Source organism: Sorghum bicolor, chromosome 3, assembly GCF_000003195.3.
Source record: "Sorghum bicolor cultivar BTx623 chromosome 3, Sorghum_bicolor_NCBIv3, whole genome shotgun sequence".
Lineage (NCBI taxonomy): Eukaryota > Viridiplantae > Streptophyta > Magnoliopsida > Poales > Poaceae > Sorghum > Sorghum bicolor.
In genome coordinates this window covers 57,484,901-57,511,765 of record NC_012872.2, presented here as the reverse complement: position 1 = coordinate 57,511,765, position 26,865 = coordinate 57,484,901, and the positions used below count along the sequence as shown (strand labels likewise).

Genomic DNA, 26,865 nt, shown 5'->3' with positions numbered 1-26,865 from the left:
TCGTTGAAAATGGAGTTCGAATGTGTCCTCATGACTAGTTTTATAGCATATTGGTCCTGGAGGCCGAGGCAGACTCGAATTCAAGTTGGACCAAGCCTCCAGCTTCTGTTGGATGTCCTTGCTGATCATAATTGTCTCCATCGCTTCCTTTGACTTCCTCATGAGCCTCTACAATGTTCCTAAAAAATATAATATTATTAGGTAGTAATCTATTCTTAATAATATGAAAAGGATTGCCTAAGAACGAGCTCACCTCTAAATTCAATTAGCGCATTTGAGCTCGGGTTATTGGACCTTACATATTGGCTGAAGGATCAGCGAGTGCATCCGAAGAAGTGATGTTCTCATCACTGTTTGCATAAGAAAGCCGCTGTTGTAAACATAGTGTAAATAGACCATTAACAATCGCGATTTTTCTATAGGAACCGACAATGTAAAGGGTTTATATAGACGGTTCTTTGCCTAGGTTCACATATTTTGCTCTATGGCACTTGCTCGTTTTGATGCGCTAGTGAAGAAAAAAGGCACCGCCATGAGAAATCACTGTTGTACTAGTGTCGGTCGCAGACATAGATAAGACTTGTTTAGTTTCCTGAATGAAAAAAGTTTTTGAGTACTGTAATATTTTTGTTTGTATTGGATAATTATTGTCTAATTATAGACTAACTAGGTTCAAAAGTTCATCTCGTAAATTACATACCTAAAATGAAAAAGATCAGTTCCTGTAACACCACGAGTCGGTTCAGGCTTCAAGTCTTTAGAGCAAATGCACTGAAGATGCAATAGATTGTAGCCGATAACAGCTTCCCACTCGAGCCTGTCGTCGGCCGGGGTCATCGTGCTGGATTCGTCGCCATCGAGGAGGCCCTCGATGCTCCGGAGCTGGAGCTCCACAAGATCACAAGGTCGACGCTGGCGTGGCGCTGGAGCGGGAGGCGCGCGAGGTCCGCCGGGCGCTGCTGCACGTTGCTGTCTCGATGAATTAATGGAACGGAGCAGAGCTGATGGAGCATTGGACAAGTTGAGCCCAACAGTGACCCAGGCATCAAATCAAATAGAAAATAATTAATTTCTTTAATCGGCTGATTTGAGATTTGTGCCTTTTTTTAGAGAGGGAGTACCGGAGCAATTGACTATATTCTATTCCACCTTTTGGATATATATAGGACCAATACATATATATGTATGGAGAGGAAGACAAGAGAGAGAATATATATAATTTTATTTGCTGGTTCTTGTAAATAATAATACAACAATCTCAGTACATTTCTTCTTATTACAAATGTATCCTACTCTCTACTATATAAAAGAAAAAACAATAACCATAGTATATACATATGTACAAATTTCACTAACACACAGCTATCAACCATCTTTACACGGTGCGCATTGGGGTATCCTACTCTCTACTATATATATATATATATATAAAAGAAAAAACAATAACCATAGTCTACATATGCACAAGTTTCACTAACACACAGTTATCAACCAAACTTTACACATTGCGCATTGGAGAAATGCTTAGCAGCTGCAACCATTCCGGCCACCGGCGCTGGGTCATACGGCCCAGCACTACCGGGACGGCCGGCGTCATCAGCCGCTTTTGCAGAGCCAAAGCAAGAGAACCACGATGCCACGGCCGCCCATACACCGTAACCGGATTTAACCTTGCTTTTTCCCATGAGCAATCAGATGACGAGTCTATCAATCAGACTATAGCTTTCACTTTTGTCGTCTATGTGTGCTCGACGATCTGCTGTGTGTTCCTGTGATCAAGAGTTAGTTGTGTTGCTCGCTGTTGCAGTTCTCACCAGCTGGGACTTGTAGTATTTATATAGCTAGAGGTATAAGTGTGCTCCCAGTGGCGGCTTGCTTGGCGGTGAAGGTACGTAAGAAATAAACACGCGTATATATACATGAGGTCGTCACTTGTCATTTGGTGAGATTTGAACAAGCAGAGCCTGGTCACCGGTCATGATCTGTGCATGCATTACTGTAGAAAAACATTTTTTTTTCTTTTATTAAACTAAAAGGGGTATGTATATAGTAGATGTACAGCCAGTAAATAAATGTAATAAGGCACGGGATCAATAAAAAGACACGGAAGATGCTTGTGTTGTGTGGTCAAAAGAAGCAAGGCAGCAAGGGCACCAACAACTTGCCAGTCAAGTTTGGTTTTCTGGTGGGGGCTCTCGATCGCGAACACGCATGTTGTTTGACCGCGCTACAAATTAGACACGTGCAAATACTCTCTTTTTTTAGCATGACACCTGCAAAAAGTCTCAACACGAGATGAGCTATTAGTTGTTCCGCTGTTGAGCATTCTTCTGTGTCAAACGACAGCTATTACTACGGTGGCTCGTTCAGTCGGATGTGGCCAGCCTAAAATAATACATAAGGGGATGCGGATTTGGAAAGAGGAGCCAACAACGCGTGACAAGTTTGGCATGATAAGAAAGAGTTTCAACTATCATTTTTCTTAGGCTTTGTTTAGATCTTTTTTTGATTTTGATATTGCAGCATTTTTGTTTTTATTTTGATAAATATTGTCTAATTGTAGAGTAACTAGACTTAAAAGATTCGTCTTGCGATTTATAGGCAAACTGTACAATTAGTTTTTGTTTTCATCTATATTTAATGCTCCATGCATGTACCGTAAAATTCGATGTGACGGAAAATCTTAAAAAGTTTTTGGTTTTTGGGGTCAACTATACAAGACCTTAGTACAACTGTACAAGCATAGTGAGAAGTACTCACTCTCTTCTACTCCCTCTGTGCTATTAAAAGTATCGTTTTAACTTATGTAACCGTTTATTTTATTCAATTTGTTATACAAATAGTGAAATAAAGAAATTATTGTTAAAGTTTTTTTGACAAAACAAGTCATAACAAAATAAATTTATATAAACATTTTGAATAAGATAAATGATTAAACAAGAATTCTAAAAAGTTAAAAACAATGTTTTCAATGGGACAGGGGAATAATTTAATTGCACGTTTAGAGTTTTAAATTTATCACGTATTAATCGATCACACAAGCCTGAACCTGCAAGACGCGTGCAACAGTAGCCAATAACCAACAAGGAAATGATGCAGGAAATAAAAAGTTTGGCTGGGCTAAAAAGCTATAGCTGAAAGTATTGTTTGCTAATTTGTTATAAAAAAATATTACTGATAGTTCGCGAAAATTTTGGTTTTTGGCTACTGTAGCACTTTCGTTTTTATTTGACAAACATTGTCCAAACAAAGAGTAACTAGGCTCAAAAGATTCATCTCACAAATTACAGGTAAACTGTGCAATTAGTTTTTATTTTTATCTATATTTAATGCTCTATGCATGCGACAAAAAATTTGATGTGATAGGGAATCTTGAAAATTTTTACAAACTAAACAAGGCCTGAATGACTGGCTGATTCGTGCGAGCAGACTCAGCCCTCTGTCTCCTTCCAAGTTCCAACCTGTTGTGACAGGGTACTTTTATATAGGGTAGTTTGGTAATTCTCAATTGCATTGAAATAGAGAGTACAGTCTAAAAATATAGTAAGAGAGACTTGTATTGAGCTATCTATTTATACAGTGTTGGTACATCCTCGTGAACTGTGCCTATAGGACCGTGATTCTAAGCACGACACAACGACCATTTTTTTAGGACAAGCACATCCATGACATGTTAATACATAATGTGAAGTGAAGAATTCTAGGTAATTCCCTTTTTCGAATAGGTAGCTTTTAAGGCCTTGTTTAGTTCACTCTGAAAACTAAAAAGTTTTCAAGATTCCTCGTCACATCGAATCTTGTGGCACATGCATGAAACATTAAATATAGACGAAAACAAAAACTAATTACACAGTTTAGCTGTAAATCACGGGTTAAATCTTTTGATCATAGTTAGTCCATGATTGGATAATATTTGTCACAAACAAACGAAAGTGCTACAGTACCGAAAACTTTTTACTTTTCGGAACTAAACAAGGCCTTAATTTAAGTATGATTCTCCAGTGACGTGAAATTACCATACCGTGAGTTGGGTGAGCAGAGTGTCAATGAGAAAGACAACGCAGTTGCGTCAGATTGTCAAGGTAGGCCGGACAACCCATTATTATATATTACTAAACAAGAAAGTGGTCACCGCAATTTCTTGCAATTATATCATTAGGATACATAAAACCAGAGTCTGGTTCTTAGTAGTCCGAAAACTTAGAGCGTTTAGATCACATGGACTAACAACTAGTTAACTCAAGTTTAGCTCTTGAAGATCCAAACCGTTGGACTAGTGATTAGTCTAACAACTAGCCATAGCCTCAACTAGTCGTTAGTTCACTAGTTCATAGAACCCAACTAATTAATTGGACTAATCACTAGTCCTAATTCATCCAAACAAACCCATATATAACATGCTACCACTACTCCTATTTAACAGAACTTAACAGTATGAGCGCTGGAGAAATGTTGAGCCGCCGCAGCAATTCCGGCCACCCCATCGCTCCCGCTCCCGGTGCGCCTACCAGAGTCTGCCGCCATAGTAGCAGAGCAAAACCACGATAACCATGACGCCATGGACGACCAGAAATCGGATCTGGCTTCGGATTCCATCTTCTCCCTTTCCCTGACCCCGAGCGATGAACTATATATCAGCAAATTATAAACACAACGCGCCGCCGAGTGGACGGACTTGGGTTTGATTTGTTTTTCGTCAAAAGTCTGTGTGCTGACTGCTGACGATATGTAACTAGCAGCTATGACCACTGAAGGTTTATATATACAGTCTTCTTGGCCAGAGCGCGCGCGTGTGCGCAGCTACAGGCCTACAGAGAATGCTTGGCGACCAAGGTAGCGAAGCGAGGACTAAACTACACCAAGGACGACTGTTCTTGGGTCTTGGAGTGAGGTCACTATGCTAGCGAGCACTGCACGGCAAACATGATCTTGCTTTATCATTTCGTGCTTGACAGGGAAAGCAACGAACTTGCTCGCCAAGATGGATTGACCTGTGTGTCTAGTAGCTGCGATATGCCTGGGAATGTTCCAATATTCCTGCTACCCGCGCTCCACTACCAGCATCAGCCATCAGCCAATGCAATCAGGACGTGATCGAGTGAACCTTCCGTGGTGCATGCCGCAACTGGTTTGACGTGAGACGCACTTAGGTGCTGTTTGGATGGATCTATAGTTTTCCAAACGGGCGGCCCGGCACGGCATGGCACGGGCACGGCCAGGCACGGGCACGGCCAGGCACGAGCATGGCCAGGCACGAGCACGGCAAGCACGGCGGCACATCGTGCCGTGCCTGATAGTGCTAGCGTGCCGAAGTAACGGCCCAGGCACGGCACTATCAAGCAATAGCCGTGCCGTGCCGTGCCAACAAGCACGATGGCACGCCAGTGCTTGTGCCAGCCTAGGCACTAAATCGATTTGATCCCAGAAGCAATAATCAAAGTATGTAAAAGCTAAATTGGACACAAAAGACAATATTTAACATCAAATGATTAATTTAGGAGCTTGTGCAATGGCTGCCTCATTAAAAACCTACCTAGGTAAAACTCACCCTTGTGAGATCAAACCCTAGGTAGGAAAAGAGTACAGCCAAGCTCCCTAATAGTTCAATGTTCTTATACTTACATCATTCATCACAGTTTTACAGTCCAAAGTTGTCATTTCACAGACCCAAAGTTCTAGCAGAAAGTAAATACTAAGGTAGATGAACTAGTGAACTAATCCTTCAAGCTTCTTGCTCCCAAGTCAGCCTCTCAGGATCCCAGCTGTCCACCTGATTAAGAACACAGTTAGAACTAGTTAGCAACTGTAAAAGAAGAACAAAGAAGCACTAGTTAGGACTAAGCAGTTACCTTGGCAGCTGACAGCTGGAGCACTAATCAAGATAGAGATTTTCAAATTCATCTTCAAGCTCCTTGTCCTCCACATTGTGTTGCAGCCTTGCCTCTGCCAACTCCCAGTCCTTGATGCATGTTAGCCACTCCACCGTCTCCGACTTGAGTCTCCTCCGCCGCTCTCCGATGATCCTGCCAGTCATACTAAATGTAGATTCTGAAGATATTGTAGAAACAGGAACAGTTAAGATGTCTTTAGCCATGATGGACAGCACAGGATATGTCAATTTGTGCTCATGCCACCATCTTAAGATGTCAAACTCATCATGCAGCTGGTTAACAGTGTCACAGTCCAAGTATGAGACAAGTTCAGAAGAACTAGCAGCTGCTGTAGAAGTAGCAGCATGCAACAAAGCAGTAGCAGATGTATCTCTGGACAAATTAAGACTAGAATGGAGCAGTGAACTGCCCCCACCAGAGGAACTGGAATCATCATCATAGATTTCATCCCAAGCAGACCTTTTTTTACCAGAGAGGTTTTGAGGGACAGTCCTCATCAACCTAACATCTCCAAACTTCTCCTCATACTTGTTATACACATCAGTGAGCCTAGCTCTAGTTCCAACCTGGTAAGCATTATAATCTGTGCTGGTAAGGTTCATCAACCTCCTAAGCACTTTTGCAAAACCCCTCATCTTAGCTCTAGGGTCCAGAATGAATGCAAAAGAATACAACAAAGGTATGTCTCTCCAGTACTTATTATACTTATCTATCATAGGTTGAACCACAGGTCTGATGTGGCTATCATTAGCATAATGCTGCAAGTGTATAGCAATCCTAACAAGATAATGAATCATAAGAGGTGATGTAGGATAGTAAACACCAGACAATGCAACTGTAGCATCATAGAACAATTCAAGAAATTTCAAAACTTTGTCAGCAACATCCCAATGCTCCTCAGTAAGCAACAAACCATCTTCAGTTCTAGGATAATTAGCATGAATGAAAGTAGTGAATGGCTCTTTATGAGGAAATAAATGCTTAAGCATCAAATATGTAGAGTTCCACCTTATGTCCATGTCCAATTGAAACTTTCTAGGCCTGAGGCCTGATGCAATGCACAATCTTTTATATGCAGCAATTCTCACATTAGATGAGTTCATAAAAGATAGATCACTTCTAAATACTTCAATCAAAGGCTTAAGAACATCAAGTGCCTCTTTAACAATCAGATTAATAATGTGACATGCACAACGCTGATGTAAGAAAATAGAACTAATAGCACTATCATTCAATGCACTTTCATTTGGATCTTCTGAAGGAACTTGAATACCAAGATAATGAGACAGTATAGGTCTAAGCTTAAGCATGGCAGAACAATTAGATGAAGCATTATCTAAAGTAACAGAAAACACTTTTTGAAGCACACCATACTCAGAAAGAACAGATGCAACTCTATCTGCAATGTTTTGTCCAGAATGCTTACAATCAATAAGAACAAGACCAAGCACCCTCTTCTCTATTTGCCAATCAGGGTTAATGTAATGAGCAACAACACTAAGATAGTCTTCTTTAGCTTTTCCAGACCATATATCAGATGTAAGGCACACACAGTTAACAGCATCAGAAGAAAGCAACTCTATCAGCTTAGCCTTTCTTTCAGTAAAGAGTTTGGCCAAGTCCCTAGTTGTGGTTTGTGTAGAGACAGCAACAAACTTAGGGTTATGAGCATTTTTTATATATTCCTCAAATGCAGCACACTCACCAAAACTAATAGGAACATCTACTCTAGCAAGCAGTCGACAGAGTTCAGTACGAGCACGAGCAGGACAGTAATCCCAATTACGCATAGAACCATCAGGATTAAAAGAGATCTGACACTGACTATAACCCCTAATTTTCTCACGCCTCTTAGGACATTTGTCTCTGTGACGATGAAGATGGCCAGTGCCTATAGCAGATCTACCAGCATACTGCGTATTGCAGTGGATGCAGACAGCGCCATACCTGATTTGCTTACCTTTGGGGCCAGGTTTGAAGAGCTTCTTGAAATCAAGCCAGACATCAAAAGTGGAGGGGCGTGATACCTCGTCGGCGTTGTTCTCACCTCCTTGTTCTTCGTCTTCTCCATCAGCAAGGTTGACCGGATCCTCTACTCCGCCTCCGGCTCTAGCTTCTGGGCCGAGGCCGAAGAGCTCTTCCAATTCTTCGTCGCGCATGTCGTCGTCTTCTTCGGTTCCAGGGAGGTCGCGCATCCTCTCTTGCTCTTCATACACAGCAGTAGCACTAGCTTCTTCAGAGACAGAGAGGGGCCTCGACGGCCCTAGCCTCGAGCGACTGTCAAAAACAAAACAACGAAACAAAAAAAGAGATTAGCATAAGAATAAAGGAATATGAAAAGGAAGAACTAGGACCTAGGGTTAGGGTTAGGGTTTACCTCGACGACGCCGGAGGTGGAGAAGCCTCGGCTGCGACTCCGAGCAGCAGCAGATCGGCAGATCTGGAGCGAGAAGAAGACAAAGGCACAGATTTGGAGTGGAGAGAGGCAGAGATAGGAAGAAGAAGTCACTGGAAGCTTACGGCTTACCTGGTCCTTCGAAGCTCTGGCGACTGCGAGGCCTCGGCCCGTGCCTGTGCCGCTGCCGGCGGGCGAAACGCGACAGTGGGAGAGACACCGGTGATCCGCCGTCGCCTTGAGGCCTGGTTCTCCCCCCCATTCCCCTTCGCCATAGCTTACGAACGTCGAACGGAGAACCAAAGAGGCAGAGACTCAGAGAGGACAGAGGAGGAGAGGAGAGACCGAGAGAGGACGAGAAGATTCGCGTCGCGCGGCAGCCGGGTGAAATGAATTAGGGTTAGGGGATGTGAGGGGAGTGTGGCCGGCGACGCCTTTTATACATCCCTCCAACCGGCTTTGATCCAACGGCTACAATTCATTAGGGTTACAGATCGGACGGCTGGTATTTTATGAGCCGTGCCGCTAGCGGGCCAGGCTAAATTCCGTGCCGTGCCTCGTGCCAGCCCACGGGCTGGATTCTCGGCCCAGGCACGGCCCATTAGCGTGCCGTGCCAGGCACGGGCACGGTGCTAGCGTGCCTGGGCCGTGCTCGGGCCGTGTTTTTTCGGGCCGTGCCCGTTCCAGCCCAGCGGGCCTGGCCCGTCTGGAAAACTATAGATGGATCACCAGAGCAGTATCTCCTGATGATACGTGGTTTTTCTAGTATTTTGGCATTCAATATTTAGTATATATTTTTTCTACTAAATATCTCCTGAAATTCTCATATATTATGACTGAGGTAGAGTTTTATTACTAAAAATACTAGAATTACAGGATTTTAGCATTCAATATTTAGTATAAATTTTTTCTACCAAATTGGAATAGTGATTGTTCCTGCTATTTTTACAGTGTAATGATTATCTGAGCCTAATGTGACCGGTTATAGCTTAATTAGCTCAATATTAACTTTTTTTTTGCAAGGATTACTCTCCAACACCACTACTTATCTCAACTCCTAATCTTTCTGCACTTGAAAAATCAATCCAATCACACGGAAATATGTGCGCGTGTATCATTCGGGCAATCTAAAGCTCAAAGGACGTGAGGGAAGAAAAGAAGTAAAGAAAATATTTCCAATGCAAATGTATACGAGAATAATAAAGTGTAAAAGTGGTTGGCGTGATTTGAAAATAGTCCGAAATTTCTGAACTAAATTTGCCTTATATCTTTTAGGAGTGAGATTTAGAAACAATTGCTATTGGAGATGCTCATAGTATGGGTTACAATGAATAGCTTGTTCACGGAGTTAAAAAGTTCATTTGTTTTCATAAGAGATATAGATAGGTATATTGTATTAGAACATATACATTCGTTACCTGAAGTGAGCAGTTATCTAGCATCATCTTTCTCTTAGGGCATGCAACAGTAAAGAGCTAGTTGCCAGCTCTAAGCCAAGCTCTTCAATACTGTTAGTTTTTAGCAATGGCCGATAATATGATTAGACCTACGTGGCATTCTACATGATCTTGGAATGTGTGTAAGAGGTTAACTCTTGTAAGAGGTTAACTCTTGTAAGAGCAAGTATTATAGCAGGCTGTAAGACAGCTAAAAGCTGAGGTGGAGAAGAGAGAAGAGAAGAGAGAGTAAAAGCGGGCTGTGTAAACTTATACAGTGTGTTTGGTTGAAGTCTAAGTGTGACCAAAGCTGAGCTGGGCCAGAAAATAAGTATTTGGTTCATAGTTTTAGGGCATGGCTAGGATGGGCCAGCCGTACCACGTTGACCGAAAGGCCAAATCGGCCGTCCCAACTTAACCCGGCTTTGGCCAGCCCCTCCTCCTTTCTCGTCACCGCTTCTTCTCCTCACCGGCAGGGTCAACGGGGAAGACCGCGAGACCGGGGCTGAGGGCGGCGAGGCAGCCGCGCTCCATGACGTCAAGCACGCCCCAGTCTGACGCGGTCGAGGTCTCGAGGACGAGGACGCGAGGCGCTGGCGGCCTCATCCCTCCCGCGCGGGCACTGGCGGCGCGAGACCGTGGCTGAGGGCGGCGAGGCAGTCGCGCTCCTCCGTGCCGTCAAGCACGTCGCATTCGGGCGCGGTCGAGGTGTCGAGGACGAGGGCGTGAGGCGCTGGCGGCCTCATCCCTCCCGCGCGGGCACCGGCGGTGAGCGGAGGAGTGGCCTGTCGCTCTCCTAACTCAGCCGCGGCATCCACTACTCGGCGGAGGGGGAGGGGAAGCAGCTCGGGTCCACTCCTCGACCACCCCTACATCAACCCAATGGCGTCGCCGGAGGAGTGGAGGCAAGCAGGCAGCTCGGGTCCGGCCGCATGCTGGTGACCAAAGCGGACCAGTGCTGGTTCGTGGAGAGGGCAAGAGCGTATGCAGATTTCTTGGAGAGGGCAAGAGCGTACGCAGTGCTAGTTCGTGGTGACGGCGGACCAGTGCTCGAGTTCTGCTGCGGGGGAGGGATCAAGAATTGCTCGCTCAGATTTCTTGTTCCTCGCAGGTGCTCGCCGTGCACGCCCAGGTGCCCATCATTTTGTGAAAATGTCTCAAATGGTGTAAAGTTACGGGGGCCCTTCCGGTCCGGCACTTCGGACCGAATCACTCGTCCGGCAGATTCCCGTCCAAAAGTCTGCACGCGTATGGCGCTGGCGCGTATATTTTTTCGGACTGTTTCTTCACACTGTTTCAAGATTAGATATTTATTGTACTTTTCTGTAGCCCGCGCTCGTGGCTCGTAGCTTTCTCATGTACTGCTGGTACAATGAAATAGTGCAGCAGCATATCCACGTCACACCATGCACAAAATAGTTTTCAACAAATAAAAAAAGTCATAACTCCTAAACAAAATATCCAAATTAAATTCCGATTACACCATTAGATTTCTTATAATAAATCCTTCAAAACAAGATCCCACATGAATATATTTAGATAAAATTTTAAATAACAAATATTTATTATATAAAAATAGAATATTTTTGTATTGAGCTTAGATGATGTTTTAGGTTTAAAAACAATATTCCGTCTTCATAAGAAAACATTCTAAGAACCATATTGGTATTATATTATAATGTACATAAAATAATAAATAATAAACAAATACATACATACATAGTATAAATAAAAACAAATAAAATCTAGAGTAATGCATAAGGAGAAAACATAATAGAGAAAAAAATAAAAGAATACCATCTGAATACTCTTCAAATATCTTAAAATACTAATATACAATAGAATATCACATGTTTATTAAGTAATTATCACTAAATACGCAATGGAACATCGCTGAATATGTTATAGAACATCGCATATATATTAAGCGAACATCATTAAATACATCATAGAACATCACATGTATATTGTGCGAACATCACAAAAAACATCATAAAATATCACATATATAACACGAGAACATCACATATATATTACGTGAATATCGTAAACATATATGTATTCTATGTGAACATAAAAGATATCACAGAACATGACATATATATTAAAAGAACACCACTAAATACATCATCGAACATCGCATATATACTACGAGAACATAACATGTATATTACGAGAACATCACAAAAAACATCATATAATATTACATATATATCATATATATATAAATAAGTACATAACATAAACCAAATAATAATGAAAAATCTTCAGCGGATCATAAGGAAAAAAATATAAGAAACATGTAATAGAAAAAAATTAAAGAACATCATGTTGTGTTGCCATAGCCCATGAACAACATTGCACATACTTGGTTCCAGAAATTAATTAGCATAGATGCAAAAAAAATTAGCATAGATAAGACATGCATGCACAAACTAGAATAAAGTCTGTCTATTCTATAGGATCAGAGTAGCAGTGTAGCACAGCTAGCGGTTGACAGAGGCTGTCCATCCTACAGGGCCCACCTCATCCATATATTCTCCACTTTCATCAACAAAATTTAAAAAGTCATAGCTACTAAACTAAATATCTAAATCAAAATCCGATTACACTATAGTGTTTCTTATAATAAATCCTTCAAAACAAGATCTCACATGGATATATTTAAATAAAATTTTATTAATAAACATTTATCTTATAAAGATATAATATTTTTATTTATGATAGATAATGTTCTAGGTTCATAAAAGAAATGTTCCACCTTTGTAAGAAAAATGTTCTTAGTTTAAAAAATAGTGTTCTAGTTTAGATTCATGAAACTGTTATTATAATATTTAAAATAAATAAATAAATAAATACATCATGTAAACAAAAAAAATAAAATCTAGAGCAAAGCATAAGGAAAAAACACGTAATAGAGAAAATTTTAAAAGAACATCATATGGATAGTTTTAAAACATCCTAAAAATAAACTATAAAACATCACATGTGTACTAAACTGAACATCACTAAATACACTATAGAACACTATTTAATACATTATGGAACATTGTATATATATTACGTGAACATCACTAGATATATCATAGAACACCACACGTGTACTAAGCGAACATCACTAAATTCACAATAGAACATCACTCAACACATTATAGAATATTGTATGTATAGTAAGTAAACATCGCTGAATTAATCATGAAACAACACTTAATGTATTATAGAACATCGCATATGATGTAAAAAAAGATTAATAACAAAGAGAGATTAAGAAATAAAACATGAATAAAAGAAAACATAATTAAAAATTAAAAGAAAAAACAAAATTAAAAGGAAAAAAATAAAAATAGAACATCAGCACGTGAACATCAAAGAAAATAATAACAATAAGAAAAAGATAAAATATACCAAACAAAGGATAATATAAAAAAATGAAAATAAAAATAAAGCACAAAAAAAATAGAAAAAGAATCAAATGGAATATAAAATGAAAAAAAAAGAAATTAAAGAAAAGAAAAAAAAGATTAAGAAATAAAACATGAATAAAAGAAAACATAATTAAAAAATAAAAGGAAAAACAAAATCAAAAGAAAAAATAAAAAAAATAGAACAGCAGCACGTAAACATCAAAGAAAATAATAAGAATAAGATAAAAAAATAAAGATACAAAACAAAGAATAATATAAAACAAAAAAGGAAAATAAAAATAAAGCACATAAAAGATAAAAAAACCAAACGGAATATAAAATAAAAAAAAGAAAGAAAAAAGAAAAGAAATTAAAGAAAAAAATATAGCAAGAAAAAGAAAAAGAAAAAAGAAACAAAAAAAAGACAAGAAAACTAACAGCAACGAGATCGGGAGGGAAAAAGAAAAGAAACATAAAAAAGAAAGAAAAAATAAAAAAGAAACGTACATACCTTGCTCACGCGCGGGAAGTCATCGCGCGAGAAACCATCGGACGGAGACTCCGGTCCGAACGTTCGGACCGGAAGATTCGCGGGTACGGCCAGCATGTATGCGTCCAAAACGTGAGCAACAACAGTTGAACCACCTCTCATCTACCATATCTTTTTTAGGAAAGGATTCATCACTGTTCATCTACCAAGATCTTATACATGACACAAGTTACCAATCAACTTCTCATACTACTTTCTGAAAGTTTCAACTCCTATAATCCGTGCGAATCAAATTTTTTAAAATTTGACTAACTTTATGAAAAAAACAACGACATAAAATAAGTAACTTATAAAAAATATATTTTATGATATATCCAACGATATTAGTTTGGTACTATAAAATTTAACATGTTTTATTAGAAATTTAGTTAAGGTTTTAAAAGTTTGCAAGAGTTGCAGCTTTCAGGAGTACTTTTCACTGAAACAATATAATATACTCATTAATCACTCAGTTCCACAAGACCATACTCATTAATCACTCAGTTCGACAAGACAACAGATTTCGATCACACGTCACGATACAGTCTAGCTAGAGACGAGAGGAAGCAGTGAAGTCACCAAAGGAAAACCGTGTCATCCTCATCCATCCATAAGCTAGCGTATTTCGTGCAGGCTGCTGTGCAGTGCAGATCGTCTTATGCACGATCCATGTAGCCGAGCTCGGAAGGATGGACGGGGCTCAGGAGCGGCGGCGGCGGCGGTGTGCGGGGCTGCCACAGCCGCTGGCCCTCGCAGTCGTAGTGAATGGCCCCCGTGAACTCCAGTGGCTGGCACCTACGCCCCAGGAGGATCGTCCGCCGCCACACGCACGCGTCGTCGCCGTCAAGGAGGTCGTCGTCGTCGTCGCCTCCTCGCCCGCGCTTATTCCGCTCCCCCACCCTTCTGGTTCTGGGCTTCACCTTCTTCCTCAGCGTCTTGCTGCGCTTGACGACGACGACGACGAAGGCGCTGTCGCCGACGACGTCGCGGTGGCCTCCACCGCCGCACGGGAAGAACGGACGTCGTCTGGCGACGAAAGCCGCGGAGGACGTGATGCTCTTCCTGCGGCGAAGGGGCACCAGCCGCCGGGCCAGGGAGGCGAGGAGGGCGGACATGGCACTGAACATGGCGTGAAGGCTGGGCCGATCGGGAGCAAGTGCAATGGAGTGATCGATGGCCTTTTTGGATTACTGTGGGGGCGAGAATCGGAAGGCTACTATTAAAAGGGGAAGCTGACGCCCAGTTGGCAGTGGTTTGGTGGACCGTTTGGCACCCGACTTGATAAATTATGAAATTATAAGGGGCAGACACCGGTCAGCATTACAATTGTGCACTAATGCTGCAGGTTTAAATTTGCTAATTACGCTTTTAACAATTAAATTATAGGTACCGTTGGAAAATTAATATATGCTAGTATTGGTGACACTTGAAAACGAACTTTCAATAAGAAATATTATAAGGAAAAAAGACCAGACCAAAAAATGAATATAATATGCAGACTATTACGGAAGGGATGAGTTGTACAAAGCAGTGCCGAAATGCCAGTATAATTTGAAATTTTGAACAGAGAAAATTAAGGCACTGTTTGAAATAATATTTCCTCCATTTTTGAAGCTGCACTAGAATTTGACAAAAGGCCCTCAAGGTAATTTTTGACCATTAATTTCTCATACAATGTATTATACAGACCAACATCTTACTAAAATGCATTTGATATATGATTCTATTAATATATCTTTACAATAAATGAATATACTTTGATCAAATAATATAGTAAGGTCAAAGTTGTTGATTTTTTTATTTCTAACGGGCCTAAATTTTCAAATGGACCTATTAGAACATGAAAACATGTGTTCTATTGTAATTATGAAAGTCGAATATTTTCTTACAAAAAGATCACATGGGATTTATAGTAGAATCACGAATTAAGAGGAACCTTGAGGAATGAAAACAACAGTTCCAAAAAACCTAAATTGCGAATGCATTTTCACGTTAACCACTGCATGCACGATTTCTCCCATTTCCGATGTTGCTGCTGTCTACCACTCTCTAAATTTTGCTTTACTAACCACCTCGCCACCTACACCTAAATCACATTCACTTATCACGGTTGCTCTTCCGCTCATTCTACATTCTTTGACAAATTTGTCAATGGTCGAAAACGGTCAGAAATGATATTACAATATAAAAAATGGAAGAGGTCAGTTTAGAATATTTTTACATTTTAGCAATTAACGAGTATAAAAAATGGTTGAAAATAGTTGTGACACCAATTAAAAATGATAAACCTTTATATTTGGCGAAATTCAAAAACGGTATCATAGAAAACGGTATTATAATACAAAAAAACAAAAGCTGTACCGTTTTCATCCTTACATCCTAGCTAGTAGCCACCTCCTTAGATGACGTTCACTTTGTGAACAAGAATACACCAATTTTCTATTTTTCTTTCAAGGAAGATGAAGGAAATTTCAACATTCTAAACAAACCTAGGGACGAATGCATGCATAGTTTGTGGAAAGTTAACAAATGTAATCTATTTGTAGCTTTTGGATATTTACAACATGCTTTTGGACAAGAGTTTATGTTTTAAATAAAGAAATTTTAGGTTGTCTATTGTTTTAAATTATATTGTCTCGAAATGTGAAAATTATATAAGTAATTTTTTTCTTGAACTATAAATTATATAGTTTTAAATTATATGTGTACAACATGCTTTGGAGACCCTCTTGCGTGTGGGTAAGGCCCGAGACTATCCACGGAGTTACTCAACTTGGAGCTTGGCCCTTGCGAGGGCTGAAACTTGCACGTTTCTTGATACCTTGGTAAAAATACTAGACTCATTGACGGGAGTTTGAATCTCTACCTCATCTTAGCTTCCGCATTTACATTACAATCTTGGTTGTGTGATTTATCTTAGTTAGCTTAGTTGATAGGATTGGAACCTAGGTTCTTTTGTGGTAGAGATAGCAACACACTAGCAAAATCGTAGTTGCACATTTAGATTGTTTACTCAATTGCATAGGTTTTTGCGAATGTTAGAAAAATACACCATAGTTTGAAGTTTTAAGTTGCCTAATTCACCCCTCTCTTACGCTTTAGGGTCCCTACAGGGTCCTTCTTCTCATTGCCCTCGGCGGACACGGTCCGTGGAGGATGCATAGCCCCCACCACCCCCCTCCGATCCTTGCACTTGTCCCCTCTCTCTAGCGTGTGCTAGCAAAATTCACTAGGAGAAGGCAGAGTGATGTAGATGAGAAAGAGAGAAGATGGAAATGGCAGAAAGACTAAGAGAAGAGAGATGACATGTGGTCCCACAGCCACATGTTGCCCATGCCAGCCAAAAGGCCCAAAGATACTTTCAAATATGCCAAATGGACAAATATGAACTTGGCAAAGATTTTTGGTTTTTGAGTTTGATGGCCGAGATCAAACTTTGACGAAAGTTCAATGGTCAAAAATAGACTTCTCCGTGAGATCCTTGTGAAATTCTTCCAAACAAATGGAACAGAGTCATCCTACATGGGAAATATTCCTGTGACATGGAAGGCAAGCTCATCCCCCCAAAATGAGCGAACTGATCCATCCTATTTCGACATTGTAAAGTGTTGTCTTTGTTTTCTGCGTTTGAGCCATCTCTACATATTCATGATGACATTCTTCTCTCTCCATGACGCCATTCTTCATTCGCCTTCCCATGTGCTTCACGAAACCGGCGTGCGAGGGAGGTAGCGGCCGGGTGTGCCGAGCTAAGCACTGGTGGGAAGCATCAGCAGTGGGTCAAGTCATGAAACTAGGTAGAGGTGGTGGTCATTGTTGTTGCTGTTGCAACTGATGGAGTTGTGCAGTCAGACAACATTATGGCAGGAGGGGGAGGAGGGATGGGAGGGAGAGTGGAGGTGAGTGTGGTAGACAGAACTAGCAGGGGCAAGGGTGGGCAGGGTAAGCAGAACTACTAGGAGTTGGGCCCATGGGGCCGTGGTAGGCGAGAGCGATTGTGCAATAGGTCGAGGCGAGCATGATGGGTAGAGGTGATTGTCGCAAGAGAAGGTTGAGGTTGGAGATTAGCTGACATGTGACCCCAAGTAACAACAAACAACCCATAATAGAAGAAAAATAGTCATTTTTATCTCCTCCCTCTCCATCTCTCCTACCAAATACAAAATGGAGATGTGCTCATCCACTCAACTAAAAAAAGGAGATGGGATCATCCCATCTTAGAGAATTGAAATGGCTTCATCACATCTCCCTTATCGGTCCATTAACCTAAGAGTAAGAGAGTGGCCTCTCGAAAGAATACCCTTGAATCAAATATAATTCTAAGATCTCATTTGGAACGCAGAATTTTTTCTCTATTTTTTGTATTTCTTGTAAAAGTAAAGATTTATGTGAAATCATTATATTATATTATAGTTTTTGTATAAAACTTATGCGAATAAGAGTGAAAGGACGAAGAGCACTTCGCGAAGTATTTGCTCCAACAACTCATTCCTACGTGTTGTCCCACAGTCTCACTGCTTTTGTCCGCAACCGCAAGCGGAATATCCAGAAGGGTCAAGAAAGCGAGGAAGCAGCATCGTCTTCTACGGCACTGCCACCTTCTCCAGCTAACATAACCAGTTCCCCCAATCCCCATCTAGCAGCTACTATGATGGCCGTGGCGCTGGCGCCTCTGCAGTTGCGCCCAATCCCTCGTCTCCTTCCAGCGAGAAATGGCTGCGCCGGCGCAAGTCCGCGGATGGCCGACTTGAGCTGCAGATACAACCAGGTACAGACTAATTTTGGCTGATGTCTGACAATGCCTCTGCTATGGATCTATTCCCACTCTCCAGAATAATAGTATGGTGAATTATTTCAGCTATGTGGCAGCCAAAAAGAAACAAAGCGCAAAAAACCTCCGAGACCATGAATCCGATTACCACGGGCAACGAACCAGGGATAGGTTGATAGAATGGGGAATTGAGTTCATAAATCATTAAAGTAGCTAATCTGCTTTGGATGCCTGGGCAGATCTAGCTGCTACTAAGGCCTGGTCTAGCTACACTCGGCCGATGACCTCCGAGTTTATAAATCCGATTACCAAGGCCTGATGTTTTTTTTCAGCATCGGTGATTACTCATTTACTCTGTACTCTGAATGAGGAAACGTGAAATCACTAGGAGTAATATTGGTAAGCTATGAGCGGTGTAGCAGATTCAGGCAAGCAGCAGCTTCACGGGAAATCTGGGCAAGCAGGGGCTGGTTTAATTGTTTTTGTTGTATGCTTCTGTTACTTTGCCCGTCCGGCGTCCACTTGAACACGCCGTGAGCTGACAGAGTGACAGATCCAAGCTTGGATGTTAGGTACACTGACCTATACCTCTGAGTTCTCATCTTGATTCAGAGTCTAATCCTAGAGTACACAAAACTGAATTTGCAAGTGCATATTTAACGCAAAATTGACATCAGTTGAAACATATTTCAGCATTGTTCTCTGCTCTATCAATGCAGTCCACCAATGTAAATGTTCATGGACGAACAAGGCTCAGAAGCCACATAACACGCAGAGATGCCCTGTCATTCATGTCATCCGCATCGTTGGCCGCATTCATGCTCATGGTGGCCAGTCCAGCAGAAGCTAGAACTTCGAGATTGGAGAACAAAAAGAAAGCCTTGGAGAAGCTCAGGGAGAAGGCGTTAGCCGCAAAGGAGAAGAATGGAGCCACCAGTAAGGAGATGGGGCTTCCGGCGAACTTGCTAATCCCTCGTCCAGCCGTCAAGGCTTCCTTGTGAAAGGCACTCTGCCGATGCACCCTTTTATGTTGATGGCAATGCTAATCTGAGTTTCTACGTTGTTGGAGTCCTGTATGACTATGCCAACTGGAAACTGAGTTTTAAGTCTACTTTTTCTTAATCATTGTTGTACTGTTTGTCCATCTGGTTATATGTCTGAAAATCCAATTATTACAAGAAGTGCATTTTACATTATATAAGAAAGAGGAAGATCGAGTGAGCTACAAATACTCAAAACAGTGTCCCTGCTGACTCACCTTTGGAACGTAAGAAAAAATTCAGTTTTTTTGGGTTTTTTTCTATGAAAATAAGCTGATTCCTATGAAATTCCTATGTTCCACGGACCAGAGGGGCTAAACGTACACATTGACAGATGCTAAGTAGCAGCCACAAGAGAGAGAGAGAGAGAGAGAGAGAGAGAGAGAGAGAGAGAATGCTTAGCACTGATGCCTAGATAGAATCTTAGCTAAACCTTTACTTGCTTTCAACATAAGCAGAGAAAATATATCGATAAAAAAAAAAGAACAGATATAACCCAAGATGCTAAAGCCAAATTAGATAGCAGCGGAATGCTAACTTCTGTTTCAGTGCCGAATTCCGAATTCAAGCAAAGTTACTTTAACAAAAGTAATTAATTTAAAGAATTAACCTCTTAGAGCAAATATTATAATACAATCAGCTGCTGGCTGTAAGATTTCTTTACAGCCTTCTTACAGCCCACTCATATAATAGTTACTTCATCACCATTAATACATGACCCACTTGTGTGTCTCACACATTTTCTTGGTTTTTGTATCTGAGTCACCTATGGGTGTGTTTGGTTTCTTGGCTTATTTCTAACCTGGCTAGAATCTTAGCCTAGGTAACTTTAGCCTGGCCTCATCAAGCCAATTGCTAGTTGTTTGGTTACCTGTATTATCTAAGTCTGGCTAACAAATAATGTGTTTGGTTGCTTGATTTACTTTGCATAGAATATCTTTTGTTGGAGCTGGTAACTTTACCGCGAATCTTCCGGTCCGAACGTTCGGACCGGAGTCTCCGTCCGATGGTTCCCGCGCGATGACTTCCCGCGCGTGAGCACGTGATAGGTATGTACGTTTCTTTTTTATTTTTTCTTTCTTTTTTATGTTTCTTTTCTTTTTCCCTCCCGATCTCGTTGCTGTTAGTTTTCTTGTCTTTTTTTTTGTTTCTTTTTTCTTTTTCTTTTTCTTGCTATATTTTTTTCTTTAATTTCTTTTCTTTTTTCTTTCTTTTTTTTATTTTATATTCCGTTTGGTTTTTTTATCTTTTATGTGCTTTATTTTTATTTTCCTTTTTTGTTTTATATTATTCTTTGTTTTGTATCTTTATTTTTTTATCTTATTCTTATTATTTTCTTTGATGTTTACGTGCTGATGTTCTATTTTTTTTATTTTTTCTTTTGATTTTGTTTTTCCTTTTATTTTTTAATTATGTTTTCTTTTATTCATGTTTTATTTCTTAATCTTTTTTTTCTTTTCTTTAATTTCTTTTTTTTCATTTTATATTCCATTTGATTCTTTTTCTATCTTTTTTGTGCTTTATTTTTATTTTCATTTTTTTATATTATCCTTTGTTTGGTATATTTTATCTTTTTTTTATTGTTATTATTTTCTTTGATGTTCACGTGCTGATGTTCTATTTTTATTTTTTTCCTTTTAATTTTGTTTTTTCTTTTAATTTTTAATTATGTTTTCTTTTATTCATGTTTTATTTCTTAATCTCTCTTTGTTATTAATTTTTTTTACATCATATGCGATGTTCTATAATACATTAAGTGTTGTTTCATGATTAATTCAGCGATGTTTACTTACTATACATACAATATTCTATAATGTGTTGAGTGATGTTCTATTGTGAATTTAGTGATGTTCGCTTAGTACACGTGTGGTGTTCTATGATATATCTAGTGATGTTCACGTAATATATATACAATGTTCCATAATGTATTAAATAGTGTTCTATAGTGTATTTAGTGATATTCAGTTTAGTACACATGTGATGTTTTATAGTTTATTTTTAGGATGTTTTAAAACTATCCATATGATGTTCTTTTAAAATTTTCTCTATTACGTGTTTTTTCCTTATGCTTTGCTCTAGATTTTATTTTTTTGTTTACATGATGTATTTATTTATTTATTTATTTTAAATATTATAATAACAGTTTCATGAATCTAAACTAGAACACTATTTTTTAAACTAAGAACATTTTTCTTACAAAGATGGAACATTTCTTTTATGAACCTAGAACATTATCTATCATAAATAAAAATGTTATATCTTTATAAGATAAATGTTTATTAATAAAATTTTATTTAAATATATCCATGTGAGATCTTGTTTTGAAGGATTTATTATAAGAAACACTATAGTGTAATCGGATTTTGATTTAGATATTTAGTTTAGTAGCTATGACTTTTTAAATTTTGTTGATGAAAGTGGAGAATATATGGATGAGGTGGGCCCTGTAGGATGGACAGCCTCTGTCAACCGCTAGCTGTGCTACACTGCTACTCTGATCCTATAGAATAGACAGACTTTATTCTAGTTTGTGCATGCATGTCTTATCTATGCTAATTTTTTTTTGCATCTATGCTAATTAATTTCTGGAACCAAGTATGTGCAATGTTGTTCATGGGCTATGGCAACACAACATGATGTTCTTTAATTTTTTTCTATTACATGTTTCTTATATTTTTTTTCCTTATGATCCGCTGAAGATTTTTCATTATTATTTGGTTTATGTTATGTACTTATTTATATATATATGATATATATGTAATATTATATGATGTTTTTTGTGATGTTCTCGTAATATACATGTTATGTTCTCGTAGTATATATGCGATGTTCGATGATGTATTTAGTGGTGTTCTTTTAATATATATGTCATGTTCTGTGATATCTTTTATGTTCACATAGAATACATATATGTTTACGATGTTCACGTAATATATATGTGATGTTCTCGTGTTATATATGTGATATTTTATGATGTTTTTTGTGATGTTCGCACAATATACATGTGATGTTCTATGATGTATTTAATGATGTTCGCTTAATATATATGCGATGTTCTATAACATATTCAGCGATGTTCCATTGCGTATTTAGTGATAATTACTTAATAAACATGTGATATTCTATTGTATATTAGTATTTTAAGATATTTGAAGAGTATTCAGATGGTATTCTTTTATTTTTTTCTCTATTATGTTTTCTCCTTATGCATTACTCTAGATTTTATTTGTTTTTATTTATACTATGTATGTATGTATTTGTTTATTATTTATTATTTTATGTACATTATAATATAATACCAATATGGTTCTTAGAATGTTTTCTTATGAAGACGGAATATTGTTTTTAAACCTAAAACATCATCTAAGCTCAATACAAAAATATTCTATTTTTATATAATAAATATTTGTTATTTAAAATTTTATCTAAATATATTCATGTGGGATCTTGTTTTGAAGGATTTATTATAAGAAATCTAATGGTGTAATCGGAATTTAATTTGGATATTTTGTTTAGGAGTTATGACTTTTTTTGTTTGTTGAAAACTATTTTATGCATGGTGTGACGTGGATATGCTGCTGCACTATTTCATTGTACCAGCAGTACATGGGAAAGCTACGAGCCACGAGCGCGGGCTACAGAAAAGTATAACAGATATCTAATTTTGAAACAGTGTGAAAAAACAGTCCGAAAAAATATACGCGCCAACGCCATACGCGCGCAGACTTTTGGGCGGGAATCTGCCGGACGAGTGATTCGGTCCGAACGGCCGGACCGCAAGGGCCCCCGGCAGTACCCCCTCACTCCCTCTCAGAGTCTCACTCTCCCGCTTTCGTGCATGGGCGACTCTGTTTCGGAGTGGAACATCGAATTTATTAGCAGGCAGTCACTAGCATGCTAGATTGCGTCTCCTAATTCAAACGACACTCCACAAACCAGAGTATCCCTGTAAAGCGGTGGATTATTTCTTCATCTGCAGGTATGTTAATTTATCATGTTCGGTGCCAAACGGTCCACCAACTACGAAATATACATATCTACGACTACTAGATTATTAATTGGTTTTCTTGCTCTGTTATCATTGTCAATTTCTGTTTACAAATATTTGTCTATATATGACTCAACCAAATGATATATTCATGATTTTAATTTGTTTTCTATAGCGGGTATGTGTATTCTGGTTCAGTTTATTTGTCGAGCATTTTTATCCACACGGTTTGGGTATGAGTAAATTGATGAGTATGGGAATTTTAACACCTATCGAGTGCGTGTATAGATGGTATTAGGGCACTCACAATGCAAGATTCTATCACAGAGTTCAAGACAATTAATTACATATTATTTATGGTATTTTGCTGATGTGGCAGCATATTTATTGAAGAAAGAGATAGAAAAAATAAGACTCCAAGTCTTATTTAGACTCTAAGTCCACATTATTTGAGGTAATAAATAACTTTAGACTCTACGATAGAGTCTGCATTGTGAGTTCCCTTACCCGACAGGTATGCACCCATTGCCATTTCTACCTCCTCTATTATGATTCATAAAAGCATGCCACCACATCTATAACTCTTATAAAGCAAAACCCCACTATCTATTTCTCTTAACATGCAACGCGTCCACCTCAGTAGTCCACTATCAACCTCACTATCTATTTCTCTTAAAATGCAAAACGTCCACCTCAATAATCCACTGTCATTTGCCACTATCAATTTCTCTTGACATACAACGTACTCACCTCAGCAATCCAAGTATTATGATATCCACATCAGCGAGACACATCATCCACTATGGATATCACGATTATGCTAATAAAAGAGTTATATATTTAAATTCCTCCTTCATATCCGTAGTAATGCGCGGGGAATCCTCCTAGTACTACAAAATCAAGAGGGTTCAAGAGTTTCTCCGGCCCTTATGCTGTCCTCGTTGGCGACACGGGTGGTCCCTCCCTCCCTAGTTGCTCTTGGACCTAGCACCACCATTAGGCCCTTCCCAAATGACCTAGCCTTCCTAATCATTGCCAAAGAACGGATTGTCATAAGCAGGTCATGGTAACAGGGCTTTCCCGTCAAGCGAGATAGTCTCTCGTGTGCGACATAGCTTCACTAATGGCATAACTTAGTGAACATCGTTAGATTTGATGTTGTGGTAGTCGAATCTAGCTTCATTGCATATCCCTCAACCCCTAGGCTGGATCCATCATGCATGGCACGACCTTAGTGATAGATGTGCATGCAACGTCGTACTATCGAGGAAAGGGTTGTGTCCTCATGGGAAAAGGACACGGTCTAGAATATCGTTCAAAAAGACCGATAGCGCTATGAGTTCAGCTAAGGAAGTTGCACCAGTAATGTGGATTCAGGTACGAAAAGTTTAGTGGCCACCTATGATTGTTAGAGTCCCAAGTTCACCATTGACTGTCATTGTCCTAAGCTTGCCCTTGAACTCCCCGCTGAGCACCACCGAGGCGAGCTTGCCTGGCATCACTGCCACCCTGAACTCGCCCTCTCAATGCCATCGCCCCGAACTCACCCTTATGCTCCCCACTAAGCGCCACCTTTTAGCTCCACATGAGCAAGATGGGTCCAGTAGAGAGGAGCATTGGCCCGGTGGGGGGATGGAGCCAAGCTTCTCCTCTCTATGGTGCTACCGACAACTCAGGATGTGTATCGTGAGGGAGTTGAAAAGCTATGGGCAGCAAGGCCGTGCACAAGCACGTGCAACCCGTGCGAAGGAACGGGCCCCCGGATTCTAGGGGGGCAAAAAAATTCCAGTTCATTACTTAATAGTCAAGTCTGCTATAGTAAATCTAGCAGATGAGCGCATGTCCCAACTCTGAAATAGCTACATGACTATTCTACAGTTCTGTATACCATCATGGTTCTGTCCGTCTGACTCCCCAATTATTCTGCAGTTCTATATACCATCGTGGTTCTGTCCGTCTGACTCCCCGATCAAACTCTATCGACGACTTAGCGGCAACAACCACCTAATCTGCTAGAAAGCCAAGCTAGGGAATATCAAGCCTGTCGATTCGTTGAACTGTCCTTGTTAGGCCCATCCATTCAAAATTTAAGATGACCAAAATGAAGGCGCAAGATCCAAATTACGTAATTGTCTTGTGTTATATTATCGCTGTAATTATTTCTTCTGGTTATTTAGGGGATGTTTGGTTGGAGTTATTAAAATTTAACATGTACTATAGTATTTTTATTTTATTTGACAATTAGTGTGGACTAATTAAACTCAAAAGATTCGTTTTGTAAATTACTCTCTAGCGATATTTTTTATTTCGTAAATAGTATACGTTTAGTACTTCATGCATGTGGTCAAACGTTTGATATGACGAGCGGTAAACTTTACCACTCATAACCAAACAGGCTCTTACATATGGAGTGCTTCTTAATGCTAAAGGTTCATCATTTTGTGCAGAACTACAGTACTAAGTTTGTAGGCTATATAATACTCCCTCCGGTCCATTTTATCTGGCGCACACGCATATCAAGATTCAAACTTTAAAAACTTTAACCATTAATTAGACTAATAATTATTAACTATTATAACACAAACTTTATATAATTAGATTTGTAAGGAATTGTACTATCCAATGATTATAAGTTCATAAACATAAAAAATATAATATAAAAGAAATGAATGGTCAAAATACAATCTAGGTGACCATGTTATTCTAACGTGCGCAAGATAAAATGGACCGAAGGGAGTATATTTTAGCATATACTGTATTGTTATCGATCTATTTCTTAAGCCGGAGGCAGGGCCATTTTACAATTCGGCCTGCAATTTTGCCGGCACGGCCCTGATGGGCAGCTGGTATGCTAAAAATCTTGCTTCAGTTTTTTTAGAAGTCAGTTTTTATGGGTAGCAGTGAAAAGCTAACTTATCAAAAAAGCTCATTAAAAATAAGAAGATTCAAACAAGACCCTAAACAGGACCTTAAATGGATAACTAAATAGGATCTTATTACATCCAAATAGGACCATCTTATTAGATCTAAACAAGACCTTAATTTAGCCGCTGATCGAGTTGTGATGTTCAATTTAAGTAGGTCTTGCTTGGCCACCAATTTTTTATGTTTAGTTTAAGTTGTAGGCCTTGTTTGATATGACTCCGTTTCACTAGTAACGGTTTTTTTTTTCTTTAGCTCCACGAGCAGCTTTACCATTGGAACTAGAGCTATGTTAATGAATTGTTTGCGCAAAATACTCCACATGTAAAACTTCTAAAAATATGCTCTCGTAAAATTTCATACAGGGGCCCACCATTGCGAGTTGGAGCTGGGCGAACCTACTATACATTTCAGCTACATCTCTCATTCACCTTGTATGTTTTAATGAGCTCCATAGATGAAGTTGTTTTATGTTAATATCAAGTTTTT

General features: G+C 39.4%; 2 protein-coding genes across 2 annotated transcripts; one reads left to right on the top strand and one right to left on the bottom strand.

The window, feature by feature from the left end:
- LOC8054948 lies at positions 14,096 to 15,031 on the bottom strand. Its single transcript, XM_002455996.2, has one exon. It carries the CDS (start codon positions 14,780 to 14,782, stop codon positions 14,312 to 14,314), a length of 471 nt encoding a protein of 156 aa, XP_002456041.1. The 5' UTR covers positions 14,783 to 15,031; the 3' UTR covers positions 14,096 to 14,311.
- On the top strand, positions 18,143 to 19,647 carry LOC8058228. Its single transcript, XM_002458182.2, has 2 exons — positions 18,143 to 18,423; positions 19,146 to 19,647. Exons 1-2 carry the CDS (start codon positions 18,304 to 18,306, stop codon positions 19,425 to 19,427), a joined length of 402 nt encoding a protein of 133 aa, XP_002458227.1. The 5' UTR covers positions 18,143 to 18,303; the 3' UTR covers positions 19,428 to 19,647.